Raw genomic sequence first — 24,385 nt, 5'->3', positions numbered from 1 at the left:
CTCTTTGGAGATTTTCCTGGCCCCAATCCAGGCAGAATTAATAGCCCTTATCTAGGCCCTTTAGCAATTCACTCATGCCTCGGTTGCAGTGGTTAATGTATATTGTATTATTTGCTTAACAGAAGATTGCTTATCTTAGGTCCTGCTTATTAGGTTCCAGGTTCTGAAGAGGCTGGCAGAGCAATACCGTCAATGACTCCTTAAGAACATTAGAGGGCAGACTGATTCCACAGCCATCTGGGCCAGGGGGCCCAGCGGTCAAGTGCCCCCAAACCCTCTTCTTCAATTTACACCTCCAGAGGTCATTTCCAACATCATTTCCTCCGTTGCCACCACGGACCCCTTTTAGCAATCCTCCCAACAGAGACCTACATGGTATAAGTGGCCCTGAGGTTGGCGCTCCTCGCCCCTCCCCCGGCCCAGTCCCCAGTCCACCACCTGCTCTTCCCACCTTCCCACTACCTTTGGGAACGGAAGAGTTAACGCCTCCCTCCCACCGGGTCCGTCTTCTTTGCTAATCTGCAGGTTCTGGACGGCTGTGCGGAGGGACGGGAAGGGAAATCCTAGGTGGACTGGGTAAAACGGACTCGGGCTCAGTCTTCAGCGCCTTTTTTTCAGAAACCTGTCGCTCTCCGGCCCCATTCCCAAATACCCACGTCCCAACACACCTTCCCCGCCGAGATCCAGAGGCGACACTAGTTTCCCTCTTCCCCGGGGGGAAGCAGGTAGGAGGGCGGGACTAGGTGGGGAGCCGGCGGCCCCCGGCTCGCTCCACACCCGACTCTCCCGAGCTCCTCCCTGTCCCGGCGAGGGCGCCGGTCGGCGGGTGCTGCCCTCCAGGAGGAAGACGTCCGGCTGCAGAGCAGCGGAAAGAGGGTCTTTGCGGAAAGGGCGCCAGCCCGGGGCGGGGGCGAGCCGCAGACCTCAGGCTGGGAGGAAGGAGCTAGAGATCTAGGATTGGCTCTTCGGGCTCTAATGTCACCAAGTCTGGGAGGGGAGACGGCGGGGGGGGGGCGGGGGAGGGTTCAGAGCTTGGCTCGGGTCCTGGCCGGTTCCCCCTGGACAGCCGGAGACTTGGGCCGGCCAGACGCCCCTCTGGCACGCTCCCGGGGCAGGCGCTCTCGCACGCCTCGAACGCACACTCCCCGTCCCTCCCTCGCGCGCTCTCCCGTCTCCCCAGCGCCTGCTCCCGCTTTCTGTCTCTCCCTCCCTAACACACCTCGCTCACTCCCACTCGGGCCGTCTCTTTCGCTCCCACCTGCTCCAAGTCTCCCTCTGCGCACCCCCGGTGGCGCGCCCAGCCCCTGGCGCTCTCGCCTGTCACGATCGCAGCTTCACCGGGCAGCGCCCCGACTTGCTCTGCTCCTTCTCGCAGGGACGCGCCTGATGCCCGGGACCCGCCGCTGAGCCCAGGAGACCATGGTGGGAGCGCTTGCCCGCCGCGGTACCCACTGAGGCCATGCTGGCGAGCCAGAGCCCGGCCGGCGCCGGCCAGCGCTGGCTTCTGCTCCTAGTACCGCTGCTGCTGCTGCTGCTCCAGGGCAGCCACGCGGGCAACCTGACCGTGGCCGTGGTGTTGCCGCTGGCCAACACCTCGTACCCGTGGTCGTGGGCGCGCGTGGGGCCCGCGGTGGAGCTGGCTCTGACCCGGGTGAAAGCGCAGCCCGACTTGCTGCCAGGCTGGACAGTCCGCACCGTGCTAGGCAGCAGCGAGAATGCGCTGGGAGCCTGCTCCGACACGGCTGCGCCCCTGGCCGCAGTGGACCTCAAGTGGGAGCACAACCCCGCCGTATTCCTGGGCCCCGGCTGCGTGTACGCGGCCGCTCCGGTGGGGCGCTTCACCGCGCACTGGCGGGTGCCCCTGCTGACCGCTGGCGCCCCGGCGCTAGGCTTCGGGGCTAAAGACGAGTACGCGTTGACCACCCGCGCAGGACCCAGCCACGCCAAGCTGGGCGACTTCGTGGCGGCGCTGCATCGACGGCTGGGCTGGGAGCGCCGGGCGCTGGTGCTCTACGCCTACCGGCCCGGCGACGACCAGCCTTGCTTCTTCGTGGTGGAGGGGCTGTACATGCGGGTCCGCGACCGCCTCAACATCACAGTGGACCACCTGGAGTTCGCCGAGGGCGACCACGACCACTACACCAAGCTGCTGCGGACCGTTCGGCGCAAAGGCCGAGGTGAGAGAGGCCCCCACCCCCATTTCTCCACCTCGTCCAGACGCCTTTGACCTTTGACAGCGTGCAGGGCGCTGGCCTTCCTCTCCCTTCCGCTCTGGGCCAGTCTTTTCTCTTCTCGAGGCTCTTCGTTCCAGTCTCAGCCTCCCCCGCGCCCCAACTTCTGGGTTTCTACTTCCCTCTCTTTCCCTGCGCCCCCCTCCCCATTTACGTTCCTACCCTATCACCTCCCCCTATTTCCCTGACTGCCCAGGGTTTACCCTAGGGGAAAAGTGCCTGCTCTCCTTCTACCTAGTAGGTCCTGTCCCTTTTTTCCCTCCTGTTTTCCTCTGTTTCTTACTGCCCTCTCCCCTCCTCCATCCTTTCCTCCCATGGCTCCCACACACCCTCTCACCCATCCCTCTACAGCTGGCCCTTCTCTGCCTCCTCCCCTCCTGCCCCACCTGCCCCCGCCTCGGTTCTCCTTTCCTGCTCTGCCTAGCTCTGCTCCTTTCTTCTCCACTCTCCACACCTCCTCCTCCCACCCTTTTTCAACTTTCTCCTGCCACTGCCTAAACTGAGCCAGTGCCATTTAACGGCCACCAGGTCCCCTCGTCCTCTCCCCGTGAGCCGGCTTCCCTACCCTTCCCTTTCCCTGGCTGACTCCTCCTTTCCTTCCAGTCATCTACATCTGCAGCTCCCCAGATGCCTTCAGAACGCTCATGCTCCTGGCCCTGGACGCTGGGCTCAGTGGGGAAGACTATGTCTTCTTCCACCTGGATGTCTTCGGGCACAGCCTACCAGGGGCACAGGGCCCTGCTCCCCGCAGGCCCTGGGAGAGAGGAGACGGGCGGGATGTCAGTGCCCGCCTGGCCTTTCAGGTGAGTGCCAGGGTTTGCCCATGCTGAGGGACTGAGCTGTTGACACTTGGTTTCTGGATACTGTGTCCCTAAGTATCTGAAAGGAGGAAAAAAAAAAAAAAAAACGGTGTTCTTGGTGCTCATGAGGGACTTCAGAGCCAGAAGGCTAAAAAGATAAGACAATGGGGCTCCAAGAGGGAGTACATTGAAGTTCCACACGCTGGGCGAAGACTCCAGTCCCTCGCTCAAGAGCAGGGACCACTTCATGCAGGAAATAGGGTCTACTTTGACCTTGACCTTAGCAGAGAGGCTGGCCTGTGAGGTTGGCTCCCTGACAACTGGTGCCACAGGGTACTGGGGGAACAAGGATCAGCTCCTAGCTCGCTCTCTGACCTCTTCCTCAGGCTGCCAAAATCATTACATATAAAGAGCCGGATAATCCTGAGTACTTGGAATTCCTGAAGCAGCTCAAAGTCTTGGCCCATGAGCAGTTCAACTTCACCATGGAAGATGGCCTGGTAGGAGGGGGTCCTGGAACCTCCTAGTGCGCACCTCCTGACTTTGCTTCATGGCTCTCCTCCAGACTCCATCCTGTTCTTTCACACATCTCAGTGTTTCCGGGTCTCCCCTTCCCTCCCTTCCCATTGACTCCTTATCTCTCTGGATGATCGAGGTGACAGTGACAAGTTCAACCCCTCAACCTCAGGTCCTCATCAGTAAAATGGGGTTGACCAACCCTGTCCTGTCTGCCCAGTCCCATGCTGTGGGTGTATTTTATGTATCCTGTCTGGGCTCCCAGTGCCTCCTGTCCTCTCCCCATGGCACCCTGCTCTGGACCCTTCATCCTCCCCTTTTCCCCCCAGCTGACTTCTCTCTGTCCCTGCAGGAGAACCTCATCCCTGCATCCTTCCATGATGGGCTTCTGCTCTATGTCCAGGCAGCGACAGAGACGCTAGCACACGGGGGAACTGTCGCCAATGGGGAGACCATCACTCAGAGGATGTGGAACCGAAGCTTCCCAGGTCAGGGCCTGGGAGCGACTGGAAAGGGCTTTTTAGGGGAGGGGGGTGAGCACCATGTGCCCCAGCTTGTAGCCCTGCCACTCAGGTAGCCATTTGCCCACTCCCAGTCTTTCCCTTTCTTTTATAAGAACCTCCACAGCTTCTTTCAGGCTCTCCTTCCCTCATCCCCCAGATCCATCCAGTCCTCCCACGTGTCCCATCTCAGTCTTTCCTGCTGCCAACACAGCGGTCCTGTTGGCTCTTCTTCTGTGCCTATGTATGTTTGAGGATCAGGAGATGGAGACATGGAAGTGGGACCTCCCTGAACGTGAATTTTCTCACAACACAGCTATGTTGCCCCTGCCCACAGGTGTGACAGGATACCTGAAAATTGATAGTAATGGAGATCGTGAGACTGACTTCTCCCTCTGGGATATGGACCCTGAGACCGGTGCCTTTAGGGTACGTGTGCACACACTCAGAAGACCGTGTGTCTACTCAGGATGACATGGCACCCTCCTGCCCTCCCCCGCAGCCCTGCCTGGACATCTGTGAAAGCCCTGGACAAAACAGGCCCAGTTCCATTCTGGGGGAGCAACCAGAATGCTAGGGACTCGCATGGGGAACCCCATGTCTAAGGAGGGAGTACAGCCCTTTCCTTGGGGAGTTCCTAAGGAAAGCAAGACTCCTCCCAGCAGTCAGGTCGACTCTGAGCCAAAAGGAATGCCTAGGCCCAGCTCAGTCGGTAAACACGGTAGAGAGTCTGGCAGGGACTGAGGCCAGAGGCACCAAGGATCAAATCCAGGAAGGCTTCCTGGAAGAGAACTGCACTGATGAGGCTTGGGAATGTGGATTGAGATGGAAGCTACCTTGTCCTGTAGATTCTGTGCTTCAATGGAGGCTATAAAGTCCTTGAGTGTAGGCGTGGGGTTCTATATGCAGCTTTCTTTATAAAGCCCTTGAGTCATTTTCAAATGTTTGCCCCTTAATTCCAGGGGAACAAGTATGAGGTCGCTCTGTAGGCAGTCACAACAGGGGCTTGGTGACTACTCGGCAGCCCAGATACAGGCCCTGGAAGTATTGATGAGGAGGTGGGAAGCAGGACTGTGTCACTGGACAGGAGGCCACGTGCCATCCCTTGACCATTCCTGCTCTCCCTCAGGTTGTACTGAACTACAATGGGACTTCCCAAGAGCTGGTGGCCGTGTCGGGGTGCGAACTATACTGGCCTCTGGGGTACCCTCCTCCTGACATCCCTAAATGTGGCTTTGACAACGAGGACCCATCCTGCCACCAAGGTGACTGGCCTTTGCTCTGCGGGCTGCTGTTCTGGAGACACTGCCTCCTCCCAAGGGGAATCAAGTGGGTGCTCCTCTCCCACCCCTTTCTGGATTCAGAGCCTCCTCCGGCCTTTTGCTTCCCTTCATCCATCGCTGCTGACCATGATGAAGGGAAGGCCCTTCCCATCACTTGCCACACTTGACTCTCTCCTGCAGACCACTTGTCCACCCTGGAGCTCCTGGCCTTGGTAGGCAGCCTCGCCCTGCTTAGCATCCTGATTGTCTCCTTCTTTGTATACAGGTGAGCCCAGCGGTGGCCCAGGGGTGCGGTGACAGGGGGAGACTTGGAGAGGGAGGTGTAGGGAGAGGGGGGAGGGGAGGGATGAAGGGACAGCAGGGGGGGGAGGCGGAAGGAGAGAGGGAGAAAAGAAATGAAAAGCCTTAAAATGCCACAGTGCAGTGGCTCATAACTATAATCCCGGGGACTCTGGAAACTGAAGCAGGGGGATCACAAGTTTGAGGTCAGCCTCAACAATTTAGGGAGACCCTGTGCCAAGATTTAGGGGGAAAAAAAAGCTGGGCTCAGTGGCACACGCCTGTAATCCCAGCAACTTGGGAGGCTGAGGAAGGAGGATGGCAAGTTCAAAGCCAGCCTCAGCAGCTTAGCAAGGCCCTGTCTCAAAATTAAAAAAATAAAAAGGGATGGGGATATGGCTTAGTGGTTAAGTGCCCCTGGGTTCAATTTCTGGTACCATAATAATAATAATAATAATAATAGTTAATTTTTTAAAAAAGATTAGGAATGTAGTTCAGTGGTAGAGCACCTACCTAGCTTGTGTGAGAACCTATGTTTAATCCTCGGTATCACAATAAATAAATAAATAGCCTTAGGACACAGAGAAGAGAACAGAGAATGGGGTGAGAGGAAAGAGGCAACAGGGATAGAAGTGGCCAGAGAAGGTCAAGGAGATACAAGAAGGAGCAGATAGATTGAGAGGTGATGTCATAGCAGAGCGGCTGCTGGCGTGAAACTGGTTTTCCTTGCCCTGGGGACTGGGCCCTGTTCATGAGCCCTGCTGTGACCAGTGGTGGACCTCGAGTGGATAAGAGAGATGAATGAGCCCCACTCCTGCCTTCCAGTGAGGCTGAAATGGAAATCCAGGATACAGGAGAGGAGGGAGGGAGGACAGTCAATGCTGATTGAGCATAGACGGCGTGTCAGGCACTTCCACACACAATATTTCTTTTTATTCTCATAACAATTAAGAGTAAAGGCAGGTGTGGGAGTGCATGCCTGTAATCCCAGCAACTCAGAAGGCTCAGACAGGAGGACTACAAATTTGAGGCCAACCTGGGGCCATGTATCGAGACCCTGTCTCAAGATAAAAAATGAAAAGGGATCCGGATGTGGCTCAGTGGTAGAGCATCCCTGGATTTAATACCGTGTGTGTGTGTATGTGTGTGTGTGTGTGTGTGTGTGTGAATGAAATAAATATAGTGGCCGCCAATTTCCACAAGAGGACATTGACTGTGACTACCCCAATGTCCCCAGTTGAGGTAGAATTTCACCCGGCTCTGACCCTCAGCCTGGGAGATAGAATTCCCTCATTCACCTCTTAATACTTGAAGTGGCCTCGGGGCTCTGAGGAGGGACTCCTGACCACTCCCGACCGGGTCGGGGGATCAATCATGAGCTCAGGCGTAGGTCTCCTGCCCCAGGAAGATGCAGCTGGAGAAGGAGCTGGCCTCGGAGCTGTGGCGAGTGCGCTGGGAGGACCTGCAGCCCAGCAGCCTGGAGAGGCACCTCCGGAGCGCAGGCAGCCGGCTGACCTTGAGCGGGGTGAGAATGCTGGTGTCTGAGGGGCTGGGGGGCAACACGGGTGTTCTCCAGGGGGGCCTGGGTACCAAGAGCCATCGGGTAGACACAGGGCTCCACGCCCACCTCTGCCTTCCTTTGCTTCATGACCTTGAGCAAGGCCATTCCCTCTCTGAACCGGGCTCAGTGGTGACTGCCTCTCTGGAGCCTCCCTCCAGGGGCTCTTGGAAAGATCAAAGGAGGCAGTGTATGTGATGACACAAATATAAAACCAGTAAGCCAGGGGAGGCTTCATGATGTGGAACGTCAAGGAGGGTGACACAAAGCTAAGGAAGGGGAGGAAAGACCAGAGCACAAGCACCCGGTGGCATCCGGGCCTCTAGGCTGACCCCCTGTCCTTCACCCTTCAGAGAGGCTCCAATTACGGCTCCCTGCTCACCACCGAGGGCCAGTTCCAGGTGTTTGCCAAGACAGCGTACTACAAGGTGGGCCTGGGGAGACTTCTGGTCCTGGGTGCTGTGGAAGTGTGCTCTGTGGCAGAGGGTGCCCGGGTGGGCTGTCAAGGGGCAGTTGGAGATCCTCAGGGGAGTGGGGTGCCATTGGGAGCAGCTGGGGGTCTTGGAGGGCGGCGTGAGCTGTCGGGAGCAGGTGGAGGTGCCAGGGCACCAGGTCATGCTCCACACAGTGACAGTCTCCATTCCTTTCTCAGGGCAACCTGGTGGCTGTGAAACATGTGAATCGTAAACGCATTGAGCTGACGAGAAACGTCCTGTTTGAACTGAAGCATGTAATGTGGGGGCGTGAGGCGGTGGCCTGGGGAAGAGTCCCCTGCCGGGAGATGGCCAATTGAGCTGTCTGGGGAGGTGTTGGTTTTCAGAGTGTCCTAGGAAAGCTAGGGTCTGTGGACCCGGGATGGGCCCTTGCATCCTGGGGACGGGATGAGGGGACCCATCAGGAGATGAGAGATGAGATCTCTGGAGATACCCTGGAGGAAGACCCTGGAGGGACCTGATGTGGTAACCTGGGGAATAAAAGGCCAGGAGGCAGAGGGTGTAGGAAGCAGATTGTGGGGGAGAAGGGCCCAGTGGACATGTTTGCAAACAATGAATAGGGAGTTAAGGGGGAGGGTCCCTGAGGCCAGAGAGCCATCTGGTGAGGAGTGAGGCCTCTGTGATGCTCCTGATGCTGCTTCTCACCTGCAGATGCGGGATGTACAGAATGAACACCTGACCAGGTTTGTGGGTGCCTGCACTGACCCCCCCAACATCTGTATCCTCACAGAGTACTGTCCCCGAGGGAGCCTGCAGGTGAGGGGACAAGGGAGTGTTAGCGAACCTGGGGTCCAAGCTGGGCATGGCAGGGCATGCCTATAATCCCAGCTACTTTGTGAGGCTGAGTCAGGAGGGTTGCCAGCTCAAGGGCAGCCTCAGCAACTTCGCAAGACCCTGTCTCAAAATGAAAAGGGCTGGGGATGTGGCTTAGTAGTAGAAACACCCTTGGGTTCAATCCCTGGTACCACTGGGGAAAAAAAATCCAGAAATCTGGGTTCTAGCCCTGGCTCTGTCCCTGACTGGCCACACGAGCCTAGCAAGCCTCCCTCTTTTTGGCCTTTAGTGGCCCCGTCTGTAAAATGGGAATGGGGGAAATGCAGCTAGAGTAAATCCAGTGTGGTCAGTGGGACCTTTGCCTCCTCCCCCCACCCCCATGGAGGTCTGTGGGGTACAGGTCTGACTCTCCCCAGCAGGACATTCTGGAGAATGAGAGCATCACCCTGGACTGGATGTTCCGGTACTCACTCACCAATGACATCGTCAAGGTAAGCCCAGAGGGGCCGCTGGGGGTTGGGGGTTGGGGTGAGGACTGAGTATGCTTCTCCCCTGGCCCTGGTGGTAGGTCCCCTCATGCCCAAGACCTCTGCCTCCCCAAATTTCCCAGGGAATGCTGTTTCTACACAATGGGGCCATTTGCTCCCATGGGAACCTCAAGTCGTCCAACTGTGTGGTAGATGGGCGCTTTGTGCTTAAGATCACCGACTATGGGCTGGAGAGCTTCAGGGACCCGGAGCCAGAGCAAGGACACATCCTTTATGCCAGTGAGCCCAACTCTTGACCCTCAACCCCCCTACCCGACAAGCACCACCAGAGTAGCTTAGTAGGGAGACGTGGCCTGGGATCTGTCTGGCTTGGGCATTCCTCTACCGAATCCAAACTCAGTTCTCATTAGCAAAAAGGGGAAGACAGAGCTCTTCCGGTTCTAAACACAGTGTGCTCTGTCCAGACCAGTCCCAGCCACAAGCTGGTTCATGGCTTTCCCCCACCCCTCCCCCACCGGAAGCTCTCTTTCCCAGCATCATCGCATATTCTTCTTTATTTCTATTACTGCTTTTTTTGGCCATGAAAGCTTATATTCATTGCTAGTTTTTCTTTTCCCACTAGAATATAAAGTCCCTCATCCCTTCACTTTGGGGTCCTTCACCACGTGACTCCTAATGTCTGACCCACAGAAAAATTATGGACAGCTCCTGAGCTTCTGCGAATGGCTTCTCCCCCTTCCCGGGGCTCCCAGGCTGGTGACGTGTACAGCTTTGGGATCATCCTCCAGGAGATTGCCCTGAGGAGTGGGGTCTTCCACGTGGAAGGTTTAGACCTCAGTCCCAAAGGTGAAAGAGCCACAATGTCCCCTACCTCTAACCCCAGCCCCAGGGAGAGGCACCCTTGGAAGCAACCCTACCCCTTCCTTCTGAGATGGGGCCCAGCCACCACCCTTTGTTCCACTGATGCCAGCCCAGCGGGTCCTAGGCTTCCCTAACCAACTCCAGCTGGCTGCCCCAGCCTCTCACAGGGCCCCTGGCTAACCCCTGTCCCCCACCCAATACAGAGATCATTGAGCGTGTGACCCGGGGAGAGCAGCCCCCCTTCCGGCCCTCCCTGGCTCTGCAGAGCCACCTGGAGGAACTGGGGCAGCTGATGCAGCGGTGCTGGGCCGAGGACCCACAGGAGCGGCCACCCTTTCAGCAGATCCGCCTGATACTTCGCAAGTTTAACAGGTCACTGGTGTTAGTCATGGCCGCCTTCCCTTCCCACTCTAGACCTACAAACCCCACACTTCAGTCTGTCTGTAGCCACAGAGGGAGCCGCTCCAGCTGTGCACGGCTCACCCCAGTCCACCACAGCCTCTCAGCCCTCTGTACAACTTGGCTGTCCCCTCAGCCCCCTACCATTCAGACCCCTTTCTTCCACCTACAGCAACACCCCAAGCCGTGCCCACTCTCCCACACTGGGCACAGTGGTATGCAGAATAAATGGGCCACACAGCTTTGGCCTCTCCTCCGCTCCCCATGTCCTCAGCCCTCCACATGAGCTCCTGCCCCAGCCCACTGGTCTCCCTTTCCCAGACACAGCTCTCTGCTGCCTGTGTGCCTGTCACTTTGTCCTTAGCTCATCCTTGTCCCTCTCCACCTCTTTTTTTTTTTTTTTTTTGGCACTGGGGATTGAACCCCGGGACACACTATCTACTACTGAACTACAACTCCAGCCCTTTTTATTTTCTTTATTTATTTTTAAATATTTTTAAATTGTAGATGGACATAATACCTTTAATTAATTAATTAATTAATTAATTGTTTTTATGTGGTGCTGAGAATCAAACCCAGTGCCTCACACATGCCAGATGAGTGTGCTACCGCTGAGCCACAACCCCAGCCCCTTTTAATTTTTTTTTTAATTTTAGTTTTTATCTTTTAGTTGTTGATAGACTTTATTTTTTTATTTATACGTGGTGCTGAGAGTCAAACCCAGTGCCTCCCACATGCTAGGCAAGTATGCTATCACTGAGCCACAATCCCAGCCCCAAGCCCTTTTCATTTTAAGACTTGGTCTCACTAAATTGCCCAGGCTGGCTGGGTCCATAGCACACACCTATAATCCCAGTGACTGAAGAAGTTGAGGCAGAGGATCATTAAATTCAAGACCAGCCTGGGAGACCATGTCTTTTTTTTGTTTGGTTTGGTTTTTTGGTACGGAGATTGAATCCCAGGGGGTGCTTAACCACTGAGCCACATCGCCACATCCCCTGCCCTTTATTTTATTTAGAGACAGGGTCTCACTGAGTTGCTTAGGGCCTTGCTAAGTGTCCGAGGCTGGCTTTGAACTCAGTCCTCCTCTCTCCACTGGGATTATAGGTATGTGCCATGCACCCTGCTTTGAGACCATGTCTTAATAAAAAGGTCTGGGGATGTAGCTCAGTGGTAGAGCACCCCTAGGTTCAATCCCCAGTACCACCACCACAATAATAATAATAAGGCTGGCCTTGAACTAGTTAAACTCCCAAGTTGCTGGGGTCACAGGTGTGTGCCACCGTGCCCACCACCCCACCTCCTTCCAACTCACTCGTGAAGGTAAACAATGAAGGTAAACAAGCTGTCAAAATGTCTAAAGCTTCCTACTTGACCCTGGGTTCTCTGAGATGAATTGAACTTTCCTCCCATCCTTCTCACCTGCTCACCCCTATCCTGCTGTGCCCCAATTCTCACCTTCACCAGGGACCTGCTGCAGCTGGAGGTGGGCTGACCGTAAGCCTAGGTAGGGGGAGGGCCTGGGGAAGGGCTCTCACCCGGCTGCCCGGCCCCTCAGGGAGAACAGCAGCAACATCCTGGACAACCTGCTGTCCCGCATGGAGCAGTATGCCAACAACCTGGAGGAGCTTGTGGAGGAGCGCACGCAGGCCTACCTGGAGGAGAAGCGCAAGGCAGAGGCCCTGCTCTACCAGATTCTGCCTCAGTGAGTGCCCATCTCTTCAGACCCGCCCCCCCCCACTCAGCCCCTGCCCCTGCCCCCACCTCACACTCCTGCCCTGACCCCTCAGCTCAGTGGCTGAGCAGCTGAAACGCGGGGAGACCGTGCAGGCGGAGGCCTTTGACAGCGTGACCATCTACTTCAGTGACATCGTGGGCTTCACCGCCCTGTCAGCAGAGAGCACACCCATGCAGGTAAGCCAGGGGCAGTCACAGGTGGCAGACCAGGTGGGTCAGCTGGGTGTCACTTCTCCGTCCCCAAGGTCTACCTTCTAGTTCCCTCCTCCCACCCCACCCCAGGAAGCACCCTTCCTTCCAGTCCCACGTGGCTTCTTGTGCCTTCCAGGTGGTGACCCTGCTCAATGACCTGTACACTTGCTTTGATGCAGTTATAGACAACTTTGATGTGTACAAGGTAGGGATGGGAAGGGACAGACAGAGGTGGACAGGGTCAATAAACGGTGAGGTTCAGGCGTATGAAAGAGAAGTCCAGGGCACACTGGCAGTGACTGGGGGGACCCACCCACAGGCAGAGGGGCGGGGTGAGCGCAGGGCTGGGAGCGGGTGCGCGTGGGTGTGGCCGGCAGGTGGCCCGCGGAAGGGAGTTCCAGCCCTCCTGCCCGGCCTTGTCTCGCGCCCCACAGGTGGAGACCATAGGCGACGCCTACATGGTGGTGTCGGGACTCCCAGTGCGGAACGGGCGGCTCCACGCGCGCGAGGTGGCCCGCATGGCCCTGGCGCTGCTGGACGCGGTGCGCTCCTTCCGCATCCGCCACCGGCCCCAGGAGCAGCTGCGTTTGCGCATCGGCATCCACACAGGTGCGGAGGCCAGGAGCACGGACGGGAGGGGGTCTCCTGGAGGTGGAGCTCCGCGAGGAGAACGCCCCTGGGACCAGCACCTCGGCCCCATCTCGGTCTCCCCCTCCCTGTCCCCACTCCCCCTCTCTCCCTCTCCTCCCCTCAGAGGCAAACTCCAGCCTCTCCTGGGGCGCCTACCAGTCTCCCTTAACTCCCTTCCCACCCCCGTTAGTGTGATGGACTCTGTTCCCTCCCTTGTCCCTCCTAGGACCTGTGTGTGCTGGCGTTGTAGGGCTGAAGATGCCCCGTTACTGTCTTTTTGGGGACACTGTCAACACTGCCTCAAGAATGGAGTCCAATGGGGAAGGTATAGTGGCCCTCCTAGAGGGGAGGAGGAGGGCCGGGTAGCCAAAGGAATGGCCGGCCGCACTGTGGCAGCTTAACTTAGGCAGTCCCTGTTCTGGCTTCTAGTCCTTTCTTCTCCCACATGCCCTTCTCATAATGCAGATGACTCTCCTCTTAGGATGGGGTTACATTGTAAGTTGAAAATATCCTACGTTGAAAATACAGTAACACACCTAACCTCTGGGAATATCATGGCTTACGTAGCCCACGGTAAACATTCTCAGAACACTTACATTAGCCCAAAGCCAGCAAGACCCCCTAACACAAAGCCTGTGTTGTAATAAAGTATTGAATATCTCATATTCACACACAGGCGAGTGTTTGTAGACATGATGGGAGGTGGAAACAAAATGCAATATCCAAAAGATGCTAGCAGCACAATGTACCCTGGAGCACAGGCTGTTCACCTTTGGAGTCATGAGGCAGACCCTGAGCTGTGTCCCAGGGCTGCTGCCACCCACAAGGGCAGGAGGACATGTACTGCACATAGCCCAGGAGAAGATCAGAATTCAAAGAATTGAATGTATGTGGCTTTCACATGATCACAAGTCAAAAGATTGGACTATAATAAAAGTCAAGGACCAGCTCAGCATAGTGGTGCACCCTGGGCAAGGCTGAGGCAGGGGACTTGCAAATTCAAAGCCAGCCTAAGCCACTTAGCAAAACCCTGCCTCAAAATAAAAAATAAAAAGTTCTGGGGACGTAGCTCAGTGGTAAAGCACTTCTGGGTTCAATCCCCAGTACCAAAAAAAGTATTTCTGGGTCAGTGTTCAACAGTGCCTAGCAGGAATCACACCTTTAAGGCCCTCTGCTCCATCTTTGGTGTGGTGAAGATGATTGCAAAGGCAGACAACTAGGGCGTGACTCTCAGTTCCAGAGCTAGCTGTATCAATGTGCTATCCCTCTCTGAGTCCTGGTTTTCCTGATCTGTAAAATGAAGGTAAAGTATCTACCTCAGGCGGGGCGAAGTGGCACACACCTGTTATCCCAGTGGCTCAGGAGGCTGAGGCAGGAGGATCGTGAGTTCAAAGCCAGCCTCAGCAAAAACGAGGTGTTAAGCAACTCAGTGAGACCCTGTCTCTAAATGAAATATAAAATAGGGCTGGGGATGTGGCTCAGTGGTTAAGCACCCCTGGATTTAATTTCTGGTACCAAAAAACAAACAAACAAAAAATCTACCTCGTAAGGAATATGTGAGAAGCTGTACAAATGCCTAGCACATGAATGTCACTCAGCTTTTTCGAGTCTCAGCAGCTTATCTGTATCTCAGGGCTGTTAAAAAAAAAAATCAAAAACCAAACAACCCTAGCACAGCTCCTGGCACACAGTAGGTATCTATAAATGCTGGCTCCCACCCTTTCCTTTCATCCTGCTTTCTGTTTCTCTGCTATCCAGCTTCTTCTGTATTTGACACAATTCAAGTCAGTAAATATTTATTGAGCCATAAATACCTGTGCCAGGCCAGAGTTTAGCTGAGGAGTCTATGTGGACCCCATCCAAGGGTCCAGCCCTGGGAGCCCTGTGGGGTCTGGTTCAGCAGATATTCCCTGGGCCCTGGGCTTGAGGCTCCGGGGTAAGAGAGAGCTTCTCCCTGAGGTCCTCAAGGAGCACATTCTCAGAAATGGCTGATAACGGGAGGCCACAGGATGCCGACCCGGGGAGAAGTATCATGAGGTCAGACAGTGGCCAGGGAAAGCGTATGGGACTGGTGGGCCCATCTCTGATCTCCTCGGCAGCTGGGCCAGATCTTCTGCCCTGGGTCTCATTTCCTCAGCCATAAAATGAGAGGATGGAGTCACGTAACAGCGATAGCAAAGACTTCCGTAAAGCTTCCTATGGGCCACGTTATGTTTGAATTATTCGTTTATTTATTTATGGGGCTGGGGATCCAACCCAGATGAATAATTCTAATCCTCACAACAGGAATGCATCCCTTTGAGATGGTGCATTCTCTATCAGCATCTCATAGATTTAGAAAATGAGACACAGTTTATATTAATTACCCAAGCAAATGTCTAAGGGATTCATGCTGAGGCAGAGCAGGATCCACAGCTTCTAACCACTATGCTACACTGTCCCTCTGGATCTGAATGATACTCTATAACCGTACTGCCCAGTAGTATTTTTTTTTAAATGATATTGTATTTTTTAATGCCTTTATTTAATTAATTTATTTGTTTTATGTGGTGATTGAGCCCAGTGTCTCACACATGCCAGGCAAGTACTCTACTACTGAGCTATAACTGCAATCTCCAATAGTATTTTCTTGTGCAGTACAGGGAATCAAACTCAGGGATGATCTACCAGGGAGCTATGTCCCCAGCTCTTTTAATTTCTTTAAATTTTTATTTAGGTCTCACTAAGATGTCAAGGCAGAGGAGTCAGGCATGGTAGAGCACGCTTGTAATCTCAGTGGCTCAGGAAGCTGAGGCAGGAGGATTGCAAGTTTGAGGCCAGCCTCAGCAATTGAGCAAGGCCCTTAACAAATTAGTGAGACACTGTCTCAAAATATAACGGCTAGGATTGTGGTTCAGTGGCAGAGCACTTGTCTAGCATGTGTGAGGCACTGGGTTTGATTCTCAGCTCCATGTATCAATCAATAAAATAAAGGTCCGTTGACAACTAAAAAATATATTTAAAAAAATAAAACATAAATAGGACTGGGGAGGTGGCTCAGTGATTCAGCACCCCTGGGTTCAATCCCTGGTATATAAAAAAGTCAAGGCTGGCCTTGAATTTTCGATCCTCCTGCCTCAGCCTCCTGAGTTGCTGGGATTATAGGCAGCCATGTGCTACCACTCCTGGCTCCAATACTATTTTCTGCAGTCATGAAAATGTCCTGCAAGTTTGACTGTCCAGTATTGCAGACTTTAGTCACATGTGGCCGTGGATCCCTTGAAGTGTGTCTAATACAACCAAGGCACAGAATCTTGGGTTGGGTTTTGTTCTTGAACTGGGGATTGAACCCAGGGGTGTTTTACCACTGAGCTACATCCCCAGACCTTTGGATTTTTTATTTTGAGACAGGGTCTCACTTAATTGCTGAGGCTGTCCTTGAACTTGTGATCCTCCTGCTTCAGGCTCCCAAGTGGCTGTGATTACAGGCGTGCACCACTGAGCCCAGTGAGGCACTGAATCTTTAGCTGCATATCGTTTCAGTTATTTTAGACATTTTTATTTATGATGACATATTTATTTATAGTGATTTTATTTATAATGACATATTGATTTATGACGACCATATTAGACAGCACAGCTCTAGAATTCTAAAGGAGCCAATATAGTCACACAGTATAGTCACACATGCAGAGAGAGGGTGGGACTTCTCTCAGTTAAGAGGCTTTGGGGTCAACGGATGGAGGAGGGCATCTGTCTACCCCAGTCCCTGGTCTCCTCTGCCGGCTCCGTCCCTGGCACTCCATCTCCCTTCCCCTGTCCTACTCAGCGCTGAAGATCCACCTGTCTTCTGAGACCAAGGCAGTCCTGGAGGAGTTTGATGGTTTTGAGCTGGAGCTTCGAGGGGATGTGGAAATGAAGGTAGAGAAAGAAGTCCCTGCCATCACGGTCCCTGGGGTCCTGGAGTGGGGGTACCCTTCTCCAGCAGCCAACGCCACTCCCATTTCTAGGCCTCCTATCTGATTGGGGGCAGTAGTTGTGCCACTCCCCACCCCAACCTTTTATTTTTTATTTTTCCCTCCAGGGCAAAGGCAAGGTCCGGACCTACTGGCTCCTGGGGGAGCGGGGGAGTATCACCAGAGGCTGACCGGCCCCCCTTGCTGTCCTTCCATACCTCGATGCCTGGCCTCCACCTCTCCCACCCCTGCAGCAGCCCCACCACTGCAGAAGGAGGAGAGAGCCGTGGTTGGAACAGCTCAGACCCCCAGACCCCAGTAGAGACCCAGGGTGTGACTCTGAGAGACGACTGGCCTAGGGAAGAACCCAGAGCTCACAGGACCGACCAAATCACACATTCACACAAAATGGCACCGCTGCAGGCACATGTCCCCTCCGCCTCCCTCGGCCTTGCTACACTGTGACTTTTATTAAAATTACCACAGGGGATATGAAAAGGGACTCTAGTCAATGGAGTGGGTGGAAGGTCCAGATGTGGGCCCTGAGCCACAGGGACCACAGATACCATCCCACCCAGAGCCACCACCCATCCCTCCACCCAACAGTGGGCACAATGCACAGGTGAGAAGTAGGGCCATGGGGAGGGGCTGTGGTCCTGTGCGCCTTGTTCTCCTGTGAACAGACCATTAAAATCTTTATTCCAGTGACAGTGTCTCTTCTTAAGGGAGAGAGCATTGCCAGAAAACATAGCCATGTTCTCTGCCTTCTGCTTCGAAAAGACTTATTTCTCCAACTGGGAATGTAGATTCTGAAAAAGCCTGCAGTCACCTGCAGCTTTGAGGAGACCACGGAACCCTCTTTGAATTTTGCAGAAGTGCAGAACCTTTGTTTATGTGGGTTATACTTATTGGTATCGGTCATATTAGACATGAAAATAACCACAGCGAAGAAAGTGAAATGAATGCTTATTGATTGAGTCATTCAGGATAACAGTAATAAACCCATTATATGTTAATAATTTTTTTTTAAAGAGAGAGTGAGAGAGGGAAGAGAGAGAGAGAGAGAATTTTAATATTTTATTTTTTAGTTCTCGGCGGACACAACGTCTTTGTTTGTATGTGGTGCTGAGGATCGAACCCGGGCTGCACGCATGCCAGGCGAGTGCGCTACCGCTTGAGCCACATCCCCAGCCCAATATGTTAATAATTTTTTACTACTTTATGAAGGACATTCTTAAGAGAAACTGGCCTTTATTGGTACGTGGTAGTGAAGGATGCAATGACTAATTTGGAGCCACTGTCTTCATTTATGAAGGCATCAGCGGGTTTACCCTCACTGCTTTTGTGTTGACCCAAATGTCAACACAATCCAAAGCCAAATAATGTATTGGTATCATTAGGAAAATCATTGACCTCATCTATCCTCTGAAACAGTCTTGGGGACTCCCAGGATCTGTGGAGTACCCTTTGAGAAATGCTATATTACCCAATGGCTGGTATACAGCAGGAATGACATAATTAGTATGGGTTGAATTAGGCCTGGGAATCAAGAAGTGGTATCATATGGATCCTATTGATTGACTGATTTGGGTAGTACTGGAAACCAAGCCCAGGGACACTCTACCTCTGAGCTCTACCCCTAAACCTTCCCCCCTGCCTCCAGTACTGGGGATTGAACCCAGGGGTACCATTGAGCTATATCCCCAGTCCTTTTTATTTTGTTTTGAGAAGGGTCTTGCTAAATTGCTAAGGCCAGCCTCAAACTTTCAATCCTCTTGCCTCAGCCTCCCAAGTAGCTGGGATTACAGGTATGTGCCCCCATGCACGGCTATGGATCCCTTTTAAACTCACTGAGATTTGGGGATTGTCCACCTACCCCTCGGTTTCCCATGTCAGTGTAGACAAATGTGATAGTTTGCAAAATGCCTCTCCAAAGGGTTAAGGACCCTGCTTTTCCTGCTTGAGCCACCCACCCCACCTCCTCCCTAGGCAGGCAGGCAGGAATGCGGGGGAGAGGTGGCTACAGCTTCACCTCCCCCCTGGGGAAGGAAAGTGCCAGACATTTCTTCAGGATCATCCATCAAGTGCAGACAGGCCTCTCCCTGACCTCCCAGGCCCCTTCCTGGAGTCCTTGCCAAATTTGATCTGGAGGTAGGGGTGGGCTCCACGGAGCTCAGAGGTCGGTCTACGGCCCTGCTCCCTGGTACAAGGTGGTGGTTGGGGATGGAGAAAGGGTCAATTGTTCTCCCTCCTGGTCAGTGACTCTTGTGGATCTTCTGTGCTTCCTACCCACCCCTTTTGGCCTCGGTCAGACTTGATTTATTGGGAGAGAGCGCTCCCTGCTCCCGTGGTCAAGCCTTTCTCACCAGCCAAGCTCAGGATGAAAAACACTGGGGAAGGCCCCAGGAAAGATGGTTGCCCTGGCAACCACAGCCAACCCAACTTCCTGCGGGCCCTGGTGCCCATGTTGACTCCCAGGCCCCAATTCCTCCTCCCAGGAGTCTCAGAGGGTCCCCAAAGAGAAGGGCTCTGACCGAGGGAACGGTGGGGACTGAGAAGTGAGGTCTGGGGGCAGGGGTCTGGGACATCCAGAGGAACCTGGGCTCCGGGGAAGGGAGACCGTGTGATGGGGGGTGATTGAGGAGCCCCAGCAAGACAATTCTAGGAAATGGCCGGTCAGATCCTTCCGGGGCAGCCTGGCTCCAGGGCAGGCCCTGGGAGGGGAGGGGGTGGGAGGTGGGCCTGAGGAACAGCCCCAGGAGTCCTGATTTCAGCCGCCTCAGAACTTTCACTGGAACTGAGGAGATTTCCTTCCGGAGGAAGGCCCCTGAAATCAGGAAGAACTGGGAAAGCCATTACCAATGGAGGGGAGGGGAGCCATGAAGCCCTCCTCCCAAAGCAGGGGAGAGGATGGTGCCAGGAGCCTCCACCCACGAGGGAGGGGCCGTCCAGCTCCAGTCTCCCTGGGCTGTCCTGACCAGCAGTTTTGGGAGGGGTGCTGGTGGGGGCCACAGGGTTTCCCCAGAGTGCGAGAGGAATAACAACAACTGGAATAATTGGCATTGGGCTGTGGGCGCAGTTTACAAAGGCTCTCACATACATTATCTCATCAGCCATGTGACACTCCTGGAAGAAGGCTGCTCAGCTGTGGGGAGGAGGAGGACCTCCACTCCAGCCCAACCCACCCCCTGTGCAAGGACAGGGCCTGGAAAAAAATAGAGCTGAGGGAATCAGGCAAATATCCCTCCCAGCCCCTGTTTTCTCTGCGTCAAAGCACTCGGGTAATTTATTTGTCACAGCAGGACATTCGGTTATCTTTTAAAAAATGATTTATACCTTTTAGGACAGATCCGCAGAACCTCATTAGCAAGAGACCAGTTTTGCAGCCTGAAAGTCATTCTTTCATTAAATTGCAGAGACTATAAAAATACCTTAAAATAAATAAATTAACCATTTTTTTAAAAAGAAATTAATGCTGTCCAGAGAGATTTAATCTCCCTGGGTTGGAATGCAAGTAAGATTCCAGAGGTGTTTATCCCAAGGGTCAGGGTGCTGATAAATTTGGTGTTGCACTAAGCAGAGTCAAGGGTGCTCTTGAGGAGCAGGACATCCAAGCCCTGACTATGCCAGATGCCATTCCAGCAGGAAAAGAGGAGGTGGGAGGGGAGAAGCTGCTTGACTATAGTTCAGACCCAAGGTTAGAGAAGCAGTGAGCCATTCTAGATAGAAAACAAAAAACAAGTAACCCCCCACACACACACACACCTACCTGCCCACTTCCATAGGACACATAATGGCTCCAGTGAGTTGAGAGGTTGGGTTGGTTGCCCGTAAGAACCATTGCGAAGCCCAGATTCCATAATCAAGGACATGGATTAGTGACTGCAGCATGCCTTCTGGGCTAGATGCTGTCCCCATATTAACTGCTGCCTTTCGCTTCCAAATGTGCACAGCATATGGTATGCCTTGGCTGCTGTGCATCCAAAGATCAGGTCATCTTGCCATGCCTCTCAGCACACCAAGTCCCAGAAGCCAAAAATTAGGAGAAAATCCCATGGGGTCTCAGTGTTCAGAATGGCATAACTGCACACCCCTGTGAAGTGACAGGTGGCACAATGTTAATTAAGAGGTTGGACTTGGCAAACAGCCTGCCTGGATTCAAATCCTAGCTCTGCCACTTATAATCCTCGTAGACATGGGCAAACTATTTGACTTTTTTATGCCCTCAGTTTGTTCTTCTAGAACACAGGAATGATCCTAATAAGACCTTCCTTATAGGGGCTTTTTAAAAAATATTTTTAGTTTACCTTTGTTTATTTAGGTTTTTTTTTTTTTTTTATGTTGTACTGGGGATGGAACCCAGGGCCTCACACATGCTAGGCAAGTGCTTTAGCACTGAGCTACAACCCCAGCCCTTATAGGTTTGTTTTGAGGATTATCAGAGTCAATTCTTGCTGACACATCCTTAGGACTCTGGCTGGCAGGTGTAAGAACTGGATAAAAGTTTGTTAGCATCAAGAGTCTACATTATACAAACTCTAATGTTAAATAGAAGGAGTTCCTGATGTCCACAGAGCAGTTAGAACGAAAGCTCATGATTGGACACCTTAGTGAGAGGCATTAGATCTAAAAATCTTAGCATTTTTTTTTTTAAATATTTATTTATTTATTTTTAGTTTTCCGCGGACACAACATCTTTGTATGTGGTGCTGAGTATCGAACCCGGGCCGCACGCATGCCAGGCGAGCGCGCTACCGCTTGAGCCACATCCCCAGCCCCTAAAAATCTTAGCATTAGGAGAAACAGTAGAGGTTATACAGTCTAATGGCACACCCAGGGCTGAAATCCTTTCAAAAAGAGTTATAATCTTCCATGTTCTATTGGAAAACTTTCAAGGACTTGGAACTAAGATCATGCTATTTTTATATTTGGTATCAGGAATTGAAACCAGGGGCATTTAACCACTGAGTCACATCCCCAGCCCTTTTCTGTATTTCTTTTAGAGACAGAGTCTCACTGAGTTGCTTAGAGCCTTGCTAAGTTGCTGAGGCTGGCTTTGAACTCCTGATCCTCCTGCCTCAGCTTCCCAAGCCTCTGGGATTACAGGCATGCGCCACCACACCCAGCCCTACCACTGGCTTTTCTAACTATGCAGAAGTCTATCTTCTTTTCTAACAATGGTATCTGCCTGACACTGATCCATATTGGAGTCTCCACAGTGTATCATCACTAATTTCTTTATAGTGATCAGACCTTCCTTACAGACTTTTTTAAAAAATATTTTTGCCAAGATCTGATTCCAAATTCCACTACTCTGGGTGAGCTCTCATGGTCTGCTCTAGTTTATCAATGTCCCTTTAACAACCTGTCTCCCATTCCCCTGGAGCAGAATGATCCAGGTACATTCTGAAGAAAGCAGACAAACTGTCACCCACCTACCTCTGTCACACAATGGGCCACTTGTGGCCACACGTACAACAATGCTTCCCTCCACTCCCCAGTTTTCTCACATTGCTGCTGTCAATCCCTTTATTTCACCTTGTTCTCTGTTCTTAAAGTGAAATATACCTTCATTATTACAGATTTCATACAGAATGTAAAAAAAAAAAAAAAAGTGGGTTTGCGTTCTTTTTCTATCTAAAACTTACCACACATACTGGGCACGGTGGTACATGCTGGTAAGCCCAGCTACTTAGGAAGGTGCCATAGAAGGAGACCTCTTTTCTTTTTGGAGGGTACCAGAGACTGAACTCAGGGGCACTCGACCACTGAGCGACATCCCCAACCCTGTTTTGTATTTTATTTAGAGACAGGATCTCACTGAGTTGCTTAGCGTCTCACTTGCTGAGGCTGGTTTTGAACTCACAATCCTCCTGTTTTAGCCTCCTGAGCCACTGGGATTACAAGTGTGGGCCATCATGCCTGGTTCCCCCTTTTTTTAAATGATAACATGGGGATTGAACCCAGGGGCGTTTTCCCCTGAACTATATTCCCAACCTTTTTTTATTTTTAAGTTTAAGAGGGCCTTGAATTTGCAATCCTCCTGCCTCAGCCTCCCGATTACAAATGTGCACCACCACCATATCTAAATAGTAGGATCCCTTGTGCCCAGGAGTTTGAGACTAGCCTGGGCATCATAGTGAACCCGGCTTTACAAAAATTTCCTCTCTAGCTGACCCCCAGCCAGGTGGATCCAGGTGTTGTGGGGTCTGAGGCTTATACAGTTTGATGGATCCTCTTTAAAAAAGAATACAAAAGTATGTGTGAGATAAATATTTAATTATATTGTGAAAAGAAATGAACTGCCTGACGTTTATTTATTTATTTACTTTCGTTGTAGATGGACACATTTTTATTTATTTATTTATTTTTACGTGGTGCTGAGGATTAAGCCCAGGGCCTCTCATGTGCTAGGTGAGTGCTCTACTGCTGAGCCCCAACCTCAGCCTCCCAGCCCTTTTTAATATTTTATTTAGAGACAGGGTCTCACTGAGTTGCTCAGGGCCTCGCTAAATTGCTGAGGCTGGCTTTGAACTCCTGATCCTCCTGCCTCAGCCTCCTGAGCTGCTGGGATGACAGGCGTGGTCACCATGCCTGGCTCTAACTGGATTCTGAATCAGAAGTTCTCACTGATTTTGTGGTTAGGAGGAATTATCCAAGTTTTGGGATCAGGTCTATGGAAAGGGTCACAAAAGGCTCTCCCTTCAGGGTAACTTGTGCTGCTCTTATGGACATCATTTGGAGCCTACCTTTCTCCTGCAGTAACAGATAGTTTGCTGAGGAATGTGGCATAGCCTGTCCACTTAAGCCAGGCAGTCTGCAGGTAAATTGCTTTTTGGAAAAGAAAGAATCGGAAGTCAGCACTGTGGGCTCTTTTTATAGAACGGTTCCCTGAATCTCATGTTTCAACCATTCACATCTGTCTGTCCCCTAACATCACTAAGTTGCTAAGGGTGGCCTGGAATTTGCCATCCTCCTGCCTCAGCTTCCCAAGAAGATGGGATTACAGACATGGGATTACAGTTGGGATTACAAGCATGTCCCACTGGGTCAGTTGTTTTTCTTTCTTTCCCTTTCTTCTCTTTCTTTCTGTCTTTCAAAAAAAACAATAGATAATCAATTGGGCTTAGTATTTTGCAATGATGACTTCAACCTCCACTTCTGGCTCAGTACTGAGGTAAGTAGTCTGTTTAACAATCTCAGAATGAGCCAGCGGGTGGGCCTATATTCCAAACGGGGCAGGGGGGGGGGCGGCCGCGGGGCTGAGTCAGGAAGATAGCAAATTCAAGGCCAGCCTCAACAACACTTAGGAGCCTGTCTCAAACAAGGAAAATAACATTTAACTTAATTTAATCAATAAAATAAGAAGCACTGGGGATGCAACTCAGTGGTAAAGTGCCCCTGGATTCTCGTCTGGAAACCATCCTTCATCTTAGAACCTTAACCACAAGGTTAAGTATAGTAGTTCTTTCACGGTGTTGGTGGCCAGAGGAACAAGTCCTTTCACTTTGAGATTCTTTCCCTCGGTACCTCTAGTCAGCTCAGCACGTGTGATCTCACATGCTCTCCAGTGATCTCACATGGCAGCACAATTCTAATCTGGCCAATCGCCACCTCTGGTTATTCTGTAGAGGCAAGGTCTCCCTAAATTGCTGAGGCTGGCCTGGAACTTGCCATCCCTCAGCCCGTAGTGGCTGGGACTCCAGCT

At 52.5% G+C, this 24,385-nt stretch overlaps 1 protein-coding gene across 3 annotated transcripts; it reads left to right on the top strand.

Moving 5' to 3' along the window:
• Positions 1–1,032: 1,032 nt before the first annotated feature.
• On the top strand, positions 1,033–17,376 carry Npr1 (natriuretic peptide receptor 1). Of its 3 annotated transcripts, none has more exons than XM_077803712.1 (22): positions 1,033–2,177; positions 2,835–3,034; positions 3,418–3,531; positions 3,951–4,035; positions 4,385–4,476; positions 5,177–5,312; positions 5,511–5,595; positions 7,014–7,134; positions 7,521–7,595; positions 7,820–7,897; positions 8,313–8,417; positions 8,852–8,926; positions 9,046–9,202; positions 9,614–9,769; positions 9,988–10,156; positions 11,742–11,888; positions 11,974–12,097; positions 12,249–12,317; positions 12,547–12,721; positions 12,969–13,067; positions 16,551–16,642; positions 16,806–17,376. In XM_077803712.1, exons 1-22 carry the CDS (start codon positions 1,460–1,462, stop codon positions 16,866–16,868), a joined length of 3,135 nt encoding a protein of 1,044 aa, XP_077659838.1. In that variant the 5' UTR covers positions 1,033–1,459; the 3' UTR covers positions 16,869–17,376. The 3 variants fall into 3 exon arrangements, with proteins under 3 accessions (XP_077659838.1, XP_026268734.2, XP_077659837.1); XM_026412949.2 differs by having other exon boundaries at positions 3,900–4,035; positions 8,855–8,926; XM_077803711.1 differs by having other exon boundaries at positions 3,900–4,035.
• Positions 17,377–24,385: the final 7,009 nt, after the last annotated feature.

Source organism: Urocitellus parryii, chromosome 11 (genome assembly GCF_045843805.1).
Source record: "Urocitellus parryii isolate mUroPar1 chromosome 11, mUroPar1.hap1, whole genome shotgun sequence".
NCBI classification, from domain to species: Eukaryota; Metazoa; Chordata; class Mammalia; order Rodentia; family Sciuridae; genus Urocitellus; species Urocitellus parryii.
Note: the sequence above shows the minus strand (reverse complement) of the source record. Positions and strands in the feature narration are given on the sequence as shown.

Excerpts from the sequence above, each read along its gene's own strand:
- Npr1 (XM_077803711.1), top strand. The coding sequence starts at position 1,460 with ATGCTGGCGAGCCAGAGCCCGGCCGGCGCCGGCCAGCGCTGGCTTCTG. Across the intron at positions 7,898-8,312 it reads TCCTGTTTGAACTGAAGCAT|ATGCGGGATGTACAGAATGA; the intron begins GTAATGTGGGGG and ends TCTCACCTGCAG. Across the intron at positions 13,068-16,550 it reads AATGGAGTCCAATGGGGAAG|CGCTGAAGATCCACCTGTCT; the intron begins GTATAGTGGCCC and ends TGTCCTACTCAG.